Source organism: Mirounga angustirostris, unplaced genomic scaffold, assembly GCF_029215605.1.
Source record: "Mirounga angustirostris isolate CCGP_5_RB_7025 unplaced genomic scaffold, mMirAng1.0.hap1 SCAF_11, whole genome shotgun sequence".
Taxonomy (NCBI): Eukaryota; Metazoa; Chordata; class Mammalia; order Carnivora; family Phocidae; genus Mirounga; species Mirounga angustirostris.
Window position 1 is genome coordinate 31,446,299 of NW_026991719.1, and position 13,210 is coordinate 31,459,508.

Sequence of the window (13,210 nt, forward strand, 5' to 3'; positions counted from 1 at the left end):
CACAAGAGAGATGAAAAACAATAACAAACACTCAATTTCAGAATGCTGTTTTAAATGTAAGTATAAATAGGGCTTTCATGTGGATATAAAGGATGAGTCTGTATGTGCTGAAAGAGGTGAATGTGATATTTTTACTGAAGAATCTAGTCAAGAAAAAGGTGATCAATAATAAATATCTGAATAATAAGCTCAGGTAAACTGTTTATTCATTAGTTCTCAGCGTACTGTCTGTCATAAGTTTTTTTTAATAGTGGCACAATTGTGTCAAATATTTTGATATTTTTAAATGAAGAGCAATGATCTTTCTGGTTAATTAAACACATTTTCCCCAAACCAATTCAAAATCTCTTTGTTATGAAATTGGAATATTTGCTGCTAAAGGTAGGCAAGACACCAATTCTACTGATGCATTATTTAGAATTTCCTGCCTCTGTAGAAGATGAGCAAAGACAGGACAGAGGATCATATTTGTGAGGAATATTTACTTATTTTTATTAATTTTGAAAGATAGATTTATTATTCATTCATTCATTCAATCATTTATTTATTTTAGGGAGAGAGAGAGAGTGGGGAGGGGGTAGGGGCAGAGGGAGAGGGAGAAACTCAAGCAGACTCCACGATGAGTGTGGGGCCTGACATGGGCCTTGATCTCACGATCCTGAGATCACAACCTGAGCCAAAACCAAGAGTCGGATGCTTAACTGACTGAGCCACCAAAGTGCCCTGGTGAGGAATATTTAAAATGAGCTTCAATAAAACATGATTGGAAAGAAAGTAAAATTCATGAAATTCTTTTATTACATGGCTTTGCAGGATGTCCCATTATGTCAGTGGCATGCAACTTGGAAACAGTTATTCTCACATGTGATAGCAAATATTGCATGCTTTGGTTGGATATAAGGGAATGTATGAACACATTTGCATGTGTGTGATAAATATATGTGAAAGAAAGAAAGAAATGATGATGTTTTATTCTTTTTATCAGTGAAAAACCATGCTCTTGGAGGAATGCTTCTTTGTCATTAAGATTAATTTGTAATGTAACCTGGAGAAAATCAGTTGGTGGTAGACAACCAATCAGTTGGTGGTGGTTGGTATTGATAGACAATTAGCCATTGGTCACAAGAAAAGGGGTGTTGCAAATGAACCTTTATTCATAGAGAAATGCAGGTGATTAAAAATATGCTTCTGTTGTGAATTCATTGTTAAACAGAAAAAATTGGAAATACTATCAAAGTAAGGCTACTGAGTTACCTAATTGCATCGTGATCTCTATAAATTCAAGATCTTTATTTCCAATTTTGAGATGTGCTGGTTATGAAGAGAAGGTCACTCTCACATGCATTTTTCCAACAGGAGTGAGATTAAAAATAGTATCTTCCTAGCACTGTTTTTCTGTATTTATCATTTTCATCTTTTGAAGTGGCTAGCTCAAATGATCCATCAGGTAATGCTTCCCATGTCTTGGACATATACCTATAGAATTTGAATATCATGATTTTTAATGTGCTACAAAACACTGAAGCATCAAAATTTTGGCTTTTTCCCAAGATTTGTTGAAAAAAGAATGTATTGACGATGAGTGCTGTGAATTGTGTAAGACTGATGGATCACAGACCTGTACCCCTGAAACAAATAATATATTATATGTTAATAAAAAAATAATAAAAGAAAAAATAATGATAAAATGTATTGAATTATTGAATGGACAGATAAACTGAATATGGTAATGTAGTTTCTGCACAGCTGAGTTGATGATTGGGAGCTGAAATGCAGCCTACATGCTGCTTCCTAAGACTATGGACACTATTGGAAGCTGTGTCTCAACAAATTAAGGGGGGGGGCTTTTACTTTAAATAAGGGTACGATCAGGATAATGGTTTCTCAGAGAGTGTGCCACCTTTTAATTGCTTCTGGCAATGGAAGCCAAATAAACTTTTCCCAAAGATGAATGCCACTGAAGAGTAGAGTACTGTTATCTTTAATGCTATTTCCTGAGTTGAGTATTTTTACCTTTGGCTTTTGAGTGTGATTTGCTCATCAACCAGCTTAGCATTTGGTTGGTATTTGAAAGTAGATGAAGTATATTTTAATAAAAAAAACCTCTATAATTTCTGGCTTCGTTTTGGGCCTGACTATCCATAACAATCAAACTGAGCATCTCTTCTGTTAATCTGTAATTATGAAGTAGGCTTTTCTCATTTAGTGGAAATAGAGAGAAATAAGAAAAGAAATTACTGAATATATAAAGTGATATAGAACTCAATACATGCATCATCTGGTTAAATGTAGATACCTTGATAAAGATGGTAACTATATCATTCATCTCACTGATATGAAGCTATAATTATTCTCATTACTACTACTAACATAATGTTCTAAATATTGTGTTGAATCCTTATTTTTTAACCACAGCAATCAGTGGTCTTTGTGGTTTCTTAATGCATATTTAGTGGTCTCTGGGAGATAAAATTGGGAGAAACACACCTAAAAAGTTTAAAGAAAAGATGGCATAGGTTAGAAACCCAATACTGAAGCAACCCAGTATTTAAATAGGTAAGGGGAAAGGGCGCCTGGGTGGCTCAGTTGTTAAATAGGTAAGGGAAGAGAATCCTGCAATGAGCTCAAAATAGACAAAAAGAGAGCAGTAACACTTTATGGTGTCATGAACAAGGAGGGAAGAAAGCCTTTGAGGGAGGATGTGTTATCAAATGAAATGGAGAGGTTGCTTAAGATAACAATGAAAAATTCCCTGTTGTATTGGACAACAAAGATGCCAAAGGCACCTTCAGGGTGTGGGGGTAGTGAGGAATTGGGGAAACGTTATTAGGTGGGCTTTAGTTTGATGAACAAAAGGAATAAAAGTGGAGACAGTAGGGTAGAGAACTCTTTCATGAGTTATAACTGGTAGAGGGAACAGATAAAAGAATCAGGGGGAATCCAAGTTTGGGAGAGCTCTCTAAAAGCTGAATGTAAGTGAGCATGTTTTGATATTGTTGAAAAGGAACTGGTGAGAAGGGAGAAGTTAAAGATCCAAAAGCTAAAAAAAGGCAACTGATGCATGACTGTCCCAAAGAGGATGAATAGGTTTGGTATCTAGTGCAAGCAAAGGGATAGCTCACCCACTGTGGCCATAGAGAAGGAAGAAAAGTGAGTGTAGATGCAAGAACTTTTGGACATGTGGTAGGACACTGCAGTGCTCTCATTTAGGATGCCATCCCTTTGCTCTTTCAAGTAATGATGATGTATCTTCTGAGAAAAACTAATGTATAGGCTGAGAAGGAAAGAGATCTGATAAGAGATGATTAAGGAGCCAGGAGCCCCTATGGGTAATAGGAGTGAGAAGACAAGGGAAAGAGATCTCTGGGCTTGCAGGGCATTATCTTTAAATCAGGAACAGGTGCATCTCAGGTTTCCTGGAACCCCTGTAGTGATCCCCTTGGATGATGTGTGCTGTGCCTTAGAGCTGAGGTCAGACTGCTGCTGTGCCCTCCACCACCAGGAAACTCCCCTGTAGGTTCAGTCTCCTCTTGGAGTTTTCTCTCTACCTCCTGTCCTAACTGAAGCTTGTGTCTTCACCACCAGATCACTTCCAGGTGGTCCTCTTTGGTAGGGGCTGTTGATGAACAAGCTTGAATACTTCTTTTTAAATTTTCTTTCTCTATTCTGCTTTTTAAAAATTATTAGTTTTTGTAATTCTTACTCCTGGACTTAAATTATATTCTCTTTACAACAAATTTGTGATCTTGATAATATTTAGTCTTAAATGACTGCAAGGAATTTTGTTAGGGTGATAAACATTTATGGTATGTTTGAGCAGTGTTTGTGATATTCTTCCACTTAATCTGATCAAAAGGAAGGTAAGCTTCTAAAAATTAAATCTGATGTGACTTTTTCTAATTCTTACTTAAATTAATTGTGCCTTTTTGGGATACATTTGAGTTAAGATTTACTAGAATGATTTATGCACAGTTTAGAAAATTCTGTGAAATTGTACCAGATTAGTAAAATTAAAATTTCACCTCATGTCATGATCTACATGTTATTCAGTTTTTTTGATGGGGAAGTACATGGCATTTTTTGATTGCTATTCTATTTATTCATTATGAGACCAATCATTACTGTTAAAATATTATTTTCTTTAAACATAAACAGACATTTGGAGGATTTTTTAGCTTTTAATAGTTTGTGTCTTTATTCTCTTGTCATATGACTATTGTCTATTGCTTTTCATTACTCTCCTATTTTTTCCTATTACTTGTCATTTGTTGTAACATAAAAAACTAGATATCCAACTTAGAAAAATTTTCTATGAAATAAAACCAAATAGACACTGACTTAGAGTGCACAGACAGGTTTTTATAAATTAAGTGGGAGAAAGTTAGCTTACAGACTTTGAGACTTCACAGATTGTAGTTCAGAATATTTACTTATGCATTATGTGCTTGCTGGCCCACCTCCATGAGGATTTCAAACATAGCTGAGATTTGGATAGGTGAGTTGTTACTACATGTCCTCTGACTTTCATCTTTATTGTAGGGGGTCTTCTAATTTCTTTTACTCTTATATGGATGTAGTTGACCAGAAAATACTGATGCCTTCCTTTATTTACTCTTCAAATATTAATTTTTAATTTTGCCATTCAGGTCTAATAAAGGTTCTCTCTTTTTCCCAATTTCAGGTTCTGGTACTATCCCGGGTTGTACCACATTGCAGCAGTAACCTGCCCCCCATACATGTGCAGAATTCACCAAAAATCAATCCTTGTTTTTTATCCAGCAACATATATTCTAATTCTGAAAGGATTCTGCTTAGTTGGATGAACACAAATTATGAGAATGCCCGACATATTATATGGAAAAACTGTCACCAAGGTGAGAATTTTTTTTCTTTAAAGAAATTATTACTAATTTTAGTGTGACAATGTAGAATTGGACTCAGAATCCATGGATTCTAGACCTGACTCTTTTCTGCAAAAAGGAGCTCTTAACATCTCCCCAAGATCAGTTTCCTTAACATGTAAAATGGAAATAATAAAAGATGCTTCTTTAATGTATTTTGAAGAGTAAGTGATAAAAATTATGTAGAGATGCTCTACAAAAGATAGTCTTAATATCATTGCTGGTATTTTCAGCTCTATAAAGAATTAAATTTTAGGTGACATGCTCAAACCTTGTGTGTACTTAGTTGATATCAAGTGGAATTTGACTAGAAAACATCTTACGTGTCATTGTGACAGTTATGTTGGAAATCACTAAATGCAGTAATGCTTCATGAATTTTGGGCGAGGTCAGTCATATTAGGTCCAAATACTGAGACAAGCGGGTGTTCATAGAGAGACCTCCAATGTTCAGGTGGCCACTCCCTGGTTCTGTGCTTGTGGAATGAGGCTCTATGAATTTCCACCTTAAGAGCCTTCGGTTTTTTGTTTTTGTTTTTTTTTTTAAGTTCCAGTTTGCTAGTATAGTGTATTTTTTTCCTCCATCATAACCACTGATTGTAGTGAGATGGGTGACAGTGTGTGTGCTGGTTGTTTCTTTGGCTTCAATTCAGCCCGCCTCTTCCAAGTATACACAAACCTCTTATGTTCAGAAGGGGTTGTGCTTAAGTCATTACATTTATTTTCTATACTGAACCCTCAGAGTTTAATCTAAACTTTAGAAGTAAGAAGAAGATTGAAGAGTGTGATTTAAAATGAGACTTTCAGGGCACCAGGGTGGCTCAGTCAGTTAAGCATCTGCCTTCGGCTCAGGTCGTGATCCCGGGGTCCTGGGATCGAGCCCCACATCGGGCTCCCTGCTCAGCGGGGAGTCTGCTTCTACCTCTGCCTGCCACTCCCCACTGCTCAGGCTCCCTCCCTCTCTATCTCTCTCTCAAATAAGTAAAATCTTTAATAAATAAATAAAATGAGACTTTGAATTATGGTTGCTCTTAACTTGAAGGCATTACTTCAACAAACATAGTGACATCAAGATTAAAACAGATATATTGATATACTGGTATTAGACAACAGTAAACGTGGAATATTTTAGTACCTTCTAATTGATGTGCTGATAATATCAAAATAATTTGACTTGAATCTGCAATTGAGTAAGATTCATATTTTTTAAAAATTGTATTTGCTCCTTTCAAAAATATAAAAAACAAAGTACAAATTATTTTATTTTATTTTTTTAAAAGATTTTATTTATTTATTTGAGAGAGAGAGAATGAGAGACAGAGAGCACGAGAGGGAAGAGGGCAGAGGGAGAAGCAGACCCCCTGCCGAGCAGGAAGCCCGATGCGGGACTCCATCCCGGGACTCCAGGATCATGACCTGAGCCGAAGGCAGTCGCCCAACCAACTGAGCCACCCAGGCGCCCCAAAGTACAAATTATTAGATTGCTGAGGAGTAACACTTTAACCAAAGTAGTATAAAATATGTACATATGTTAAAAATTAGTATATTCATTTGTTGTAAAGTTATTATGGTTCTATTTTTACCAACAAAAGGGTCTATACAAGTTCATTTCAAAGAGTTTGCTGCATTTTTTAATATAATAGATTACAGGCACTGGCCTTTTTCCTTTTTTAAAAAAACAGAGTTTTATGCTTTTACAAAGCTTTTGCATTTTTCTCTGCTACCTTCTGCTTGGACTATTATTTTCCTATTTATCTTCATGATTCCATTTCTCACTTCATTCAAGTCCCTGCTCAAATATCACTTTACATGAGAAGCTTTCCCAATACCCTCTAAAATAGTGTATCCTTCCATCTTTCTCTTTCTTGCTCTGTTCTTTTCAATAGCATTTTTCCAAAATTATATATATAAAATGGAGAGTCTGTTTCTTCCAGTAGAATGTGAGCTTCTTAACAGGAACAGTCTTGTCTGTTTTGTTGTTCAGAGCCGAGAAACGTGCCTAGAAGATAACAGATATCAAATACTGTTTGTGTATATAAATGAGTGAAAATTGAGGGGCGCCTGGGTGGCTCAGTTGGTTAAGCGACTGCCTTCGGCTCGGGTCATGATCCTGGAGTCCCAGGATCGAGTCCCGCATCAGGCTCCCTGCTCGGCAGGGAGTCTGCTTCTCCCTCTGACCCTCCCCCCTCTCATGTGCTCTCTCTCTCTCTCAAATAAATAAATAAATAAAATCTTTAAAAAAAACCTGAGTGAATATTGAGACACATTCAGGTTTTATACATTTTTCTACCCTATTCCAGATAATTGGATATATATTAGCTTGCCAGTTTGTACCTTCTGGTACAAATTGTAGGAGTCGGGTTGAATGGCTGAGGTAGAAGGAAGCACTTTCCACGTTGAATATGTACCTGAGTACAAGTTTGTGGGTTTAGTAACTATGGAGATCCATGAGGAGAAGCTCTATGAAAGATTTCACTTTGATTAACTTGGACTAAGAAAAAGTATTACTCAGTTCCCCAGATTTTTATCTGTCAACATTGATACTTATTCTACTTAGACTCACTCCATTGGTAAAATATGACTGTCCTCACAACTTGGTGCAATGGTGTTGTGGAAGGTAGATTGAGAAGCTCTTTAGGGTGAGACCTGGCAATCTGTGTTTTATTAAGCCCTCCATGTGATTCTGATACACACTAAAGTATGAAACAATTAGGCTATATCACAGAAAGTGGCTTTTTAGTGCTTTTAAATTGTTCACAGAATGGTATTTGTTCACAATTGTATTTCTTTCTTTTTTTTTTTAAATTTTATTATGTTATGTTGATCGCCATACAGTACATCATTGGTTTTTGATGTGGTGATCCACGATCCATTGTTTTCGTATAACACCCAGTGCTCCATGCAGTACGTGCCCTCCTTAATACCCATCACCCGGCTAACCAATCCCCCCTCCCCCCTCCCCTCTAAAACCCTGTTTGTTTCTCAGAGTCCATAGTCTCTCATGGTTCATCTCTCCCTCCAATTCCCCCTCCCCATTTTTCCCTTCCTTCTCCTAATGTCCTGCATGTTATTCCTTATGTTCCACAAATAAGTGAAACCATATGATAATTGACTTTCTCTGCTTGACTTACTTCACTTAGCATAATCTTCTCCAGTCCCATCCATGTTGATATCAGTACACAATTGTATTTCTGAAAAACGCCTCCTTTAAATAACAATTCCTTTGGCATAGTAATAGATGAAAATTTCCCCAAATTAATGTCAGACATCAAACCACAGATCCAGGAAGATCAGGGAATACCAAGCAGGATAAACGCCAAAAAAACTTTATAGCTGGGAATACTATATTCAAATTGCAGAAAATCAAATATAAAGAAAGAATCTTGAAAGAAGCCAAAGGGGGAAAAACGCCTTACTTATAGAGGAGCTGAGGTAAGAATTACATCCAACTTCTCGGGAATCATGTAGTCAGGAAGAGAGTAGAGTATTTAAAGTGTTAAGAGGAAAAAAAAATACTAACCTAGAATTCTGTACCCAAGAAATTGTCTTCCAATAGTGAAGGAGAAAACATTGCAGAGAATAGACAGTGGACCTTGCTTATACATTTTTTGGGTAAACTGATCAGTTGGCAGCTTGCAGAGTCATCTTTATGGACAGTCTGTCCTTGATCAGCCTGGTGAGGCAACAAATAAGGAATTTTTTAGGTGTTTAAGGCTTTCCCAGAAACTCTTGTTGAATTGAGCAGTGGTGTCAACATGATAGGTGGTTTCCATATTATGTCTCTGCTGAGGTCTTTATCAGCACCTTTACCTCAGTCAGATTAGGTCTGACATATATTTCTCATAGAATTTCTTTGTAATGATATAGGAACTAGGAAGGATGTGACAAGTGAGGGAGCCGTCCTCTGTCAAGGAGAGTATGGAGTGGTAAAGTTGGAATAAGTTGGTTCAGAGGCCTGGCCATCCAGGGCTTTGAATATCAGGACAACGTTCTAGGATTTCATTCTGTTGGCATTGGAGAGTCATGGGAAATGGCCAAGGTGGTGACTGCTATGATGGATATTTGGTCCGGTGGCCACAGCAAGTAGGTTGATTGAAGTACACTGAGGTCACATGTTTTGATCAGCACACCTCATATTTAGCGCTGAGAGAAGACTGAGATTTCTTAACCCTGGACTTTCTATGAATTTGCTCAAGAGTATGTGGTGTCCAGTAGTCCAAGTTTGGGAGTTTCCTTTCCTAACTACAGATAGTTGCTGAGAGGCACGGTTAAAAAGCAAAGAAACAAAAACAAAACAAAACAAAGAATAAAAAAAGTTACCCATTCTATGTTTGAAAATTCATAACATGTGTTGATTTGTTCAAAGAGTTGTGAAAGTCAAAAAACATTTTCCATGTAATAAGTGAACACCTGTTTCATGTAAGTAGGGGACGTTTTTAGGCCTTGCCAAGGAGGTACAATTGCCCTTATACACTTATCCTCTTGTTCCTGCTAGCTCTTTGTATTGTATGTGCTTAAGCCCTTTATCATTAATACAACGGTTAATGTTTTTCAGTGATGAACCTTTTTTTACACCTTAGTGACAGTTACTTCTTCTGTAGATCATGCCTGTGATAAAGCATCCTCTTTGTTATTCTTTTGGACCCTTTTCTTCAATTGCTACATTTGATGGCTAATGGAAATTTTCTCATCCTATAATCACCTGGTGATTTTGAGAACAGCAAAGACCCTTTTTGTAACATAAAGTTTAATTTCTGAGAGGACTAAGTACTTTCATTTGACTGCACTTTTAACAAAATCCTGAAATTGGAGCATTTTGAACTGTTCAAAGGAGCTTTGTTCTACAAAATAATATCTGTTATTAGGTTTTTTTTTTTTTAAGATTTTATTTATTTGCGAGAGAGAGAATGAGAGACAGAGAGCATGAGAGGGAGGAGGGTCAGAGGGAGAAGCAGACTCCCTGCTGAGCAGGGAGCCCGATGTGGGACTCAATTCTGGGACTCCAGGATCATGACCTGAGCCGAAGGCAGTCGCCTAACCAACTGAGCCACCCAGGCGCCCAATATCTGTTATTTAACTGATGCCTATGTCAACATTTTTTTTTTCATGAAGTAACAATTGTAGTTCTTATGAATGGAAAATACTGTTTTATTTATTTATTTATTTTTTTAGTGGAGCAGAGTCATAAATATGTTTGGCAACATTTATCTTTTATGTACTGTCTAAAGGTGCCCCTGATTTCATTTATCATGGGATAGTTTGTTAAAGTAAATAATATTCAGTACACATTTGGGAAATTGTACTGGCCTTTTAATTTTATCTATCCTTAAAACTAATGTAAAGTTGAGGTCTTAAATTTGTATGCATTTGTTGTTTCAAATGTGTCTAATTTTGAGCTTCATTAAACCAGATAATAGTTATTTACAAAGAACTTTATATTTTTTCCAGAAGTTCCAAATTATCCCTTTAATGTTTAGCATTAAATATTTATCATCAATGTTGCAAGATTAAAATGCACATAGATACTAGAAATGGTATAATCTGATATTTTAATGTTACATTTAGAATGTTTTATATTGGGAATATGACTGTCAGTCAATATGTAGAAGTCATGATTAGTGTGAAACTCAACACTAAATTCGGAGAAATGCCAGGCAGTCAAAAAAACATGAGAACAGAGAGTTAAACCATTTCTGACGGATTAGCAGTGTGGTTCAGTAAATCAGGGTGAACCAATGCAATAGCCACGTGTCCTGCAAAATGTATGATGTAAAAATTCACCCACAATCAGACCACATTTTCTCTTTCATATTCATACCTATTCAGTGTCAGTGCCTTTTAGATAGAGACCACTGGGAACACATCTATAGTTGAACAAATTCTTTTCAGTGCTCATTGCAATGAGGGAGACCACACATTATGGAGAGTCATGGAGTGTCTCACAGTAAAGGATATTATGGAAGACATTATAGGATTTGTGCATTAGCTAAGTAAATTGGGGCAGGTTCAAGGAAACAGGGATTCACCTTGATTGTATGCTCTCAGGGGCAGTGGTAATTCTATGAGTAATTTAATAAATCTTATTTAGAAGGAAGAAGGCTATAATTGAGGCTAATTCTTTAATTGGTAGAGAAGCAGTGATCACTTACATTAGTCAGGAGAGGGGGATGTTTGGTGTTGTCAACCATAAAAATAAAATAGTTATTTTATTAGGGAAATGAGTTTATTCAGGAATAGCAGAGGAATGGCAGTTCTGTACAAGCATACTATGGCAAACCATAGGCAAGTATGAAGAGTCAAGAGGAAGTTACACTTTTATTAGGTTTAGGAGGAAATTGGGGAGGGTTGTTTTGAACAGAATTTCATAGGAGAGGAACAAGAGTCTGAGGATGTGGTGGTTTCTCATTGGTTACCAGGTGCACTATTAATAGCTGGGGCAGAGAGGGGTCATCCTTCTTTTTTCTTAAGAGCAAGAGATAAAATGCTTCCTTTTTCCTGCTTATCATACAGGCTGCAATGAGTGGTAACATACATTGATTCCCCCTGCAGGGCTTCCCCAACTCAATTTTTTTTTTCCATTCCAATGCTGAACTCTTGGAGTTCTTTTTTTTTTTTTTTTTTAATGTTCATCACCATACATTACAGCATTAGTTTTTGATGCAGTGTTCCATGATTCGTTGTTTGCGTATAACACCCAGTGCTCCATGCAGAACGTGCCCCCTTTAATACCCATCACCGGGCTAACCCATCCCCCCACCCCCCTCCTCTAGAACCCTCAGTTTGTTAATTTTAAATGAATTTTCCTCTACTCATTTTCACAGTATTTTGCAGTATGCCAATTAAAGGACTAAGAATTTTACATATAACGGTTTATTTAATCCTCAAAACAAGCAACGTGATCAGGTGGCTGTTACTACAATTAACAGGGAAACCAAAGTAGCGAGGTTAATTTATGTTCCTAGGAAAGTATGTGGCTGGGTTTTGAAACAATCCAAGCAGTTTGACCTCCAAGGCTCGTGTTAAGTGTCATTGTGCGATGCTGCTCTTTCAAAATGTTAAAATCTTCTGTAGCTTAGATCTGTTCAGTTCTTGCAAATTCTTTCCTAATGTCCAGAGAGATATCTCCTTTCCTTTTTCATCCACAAGAGTGGGTTTTCAAATCTGGATGCCCTTTTGTGATCACCTGGGAAATTAAAAAAATAAAAACGGATGCCCCACCCCAGGCCAACTGAAACTGAGTCTGTGGGGGTATTGCCTGTACGTGTGTGCAGCTTTTAAAAGCTTTCTAGGTGGCTCTGACGCACAGTGAAGGTTAGAAACTCTAATATGTGCAGGGGCGCCTGGGGGGCTCAGTCGTTAAGCGTCTGCCTTTGGCTCAGCTCATGATCCCAGGGTCCTGGGATCGAGTCCCACATCGGGCTCCCTGCTCGGCGGGGAGCCCGCTTCTCCCTCTCCCCCCTCCCCCTGCTTGTGTTCCCTCTCTGGCTGTCTCTCTCTCTCTGTCAAATAAATTTAAAAAAATTAAAAAAAAAGAAAAAGAAAAAAAACCTCTAATCTGTGCAAATTGAAAAATAGGGAATAAGGTTAAATAGTGCAGAGGTACCTTATAAATATTTGTTCACCACAAGAAATAATATTTTCTAAATTATGTCTCAAATTTAAAAGAAGAAACTTATGAATACATTATGAATTCTGAGGGGTTTTTTTTATTTTGTTTTGTTGCTACACGTGATTTTACATAGCGTCGATAACCATTGCTATGACAGGTAAGATAATTCTTACTCTCATTTCCTCTCACCTTTCTGCCCGAGTGTATCATTTTGTTATGTTCATTATGCCTATATTGTCAGTATTTATAACACTTATATTCTGTTGTGTCAGTATTCTGTTATGTGTCATTTTACCTGGATTCTCCATTTTTATTTATTTTTTGATTCAACTATTGGGTGGCTGGATTTCATAATTGCTTTTCTAAGAAAACCCTTTTCAAAAGTCTCTAGTTTCTGAGTTCTGTTGTAATTATCTTCTTTTTTTTTTAATGTGCAAATGGCATCTTGACTGGAAAAAATTGGGGTCAGCCTTTATTTTTCTCTAAGCTTTGTGGACAGTATTTAATTGTGTTATGTCTATCAAATAGCTTGGAAAATTGGAGATCAAGCTGATAACTTCTCCCCTATAAGTGAATTGCCTTGTTTGGCTCTAAGCTTTTTTATATTCACAAAGTGGGAGGCATGTACAGGAGTATGAAACATGTTCTAAAACATTTCTTTTGTAAATTTGGTATAGGAGGTATTTTTTGTATTCCCTTTG

General features: G+C 36.8%; 1 protein-coding gene across 1 annotated transcript in view; it reads left to right on the forward strand.

The window, feature by feature from the left end:
- The window catches only part of CFAP47 (cilia and flagella associated protein 47), a 495,620-nt gene that overhangs the window by 197,008 nt on the left and 285,402 nt on the right, over positions 1 to 13,210 (forward strand). The window contains exon 33 of the mRNA XM_045873173.1: positions 4,682 to 4,874. Coding sequence (XP_045729129.1) covers positions 4,682 to 4,874 — 193 coding nt within the window. The remainder of the gene's footprint in view (positions 1 to 4,681; positions 4,875 to 13,210) is intronic.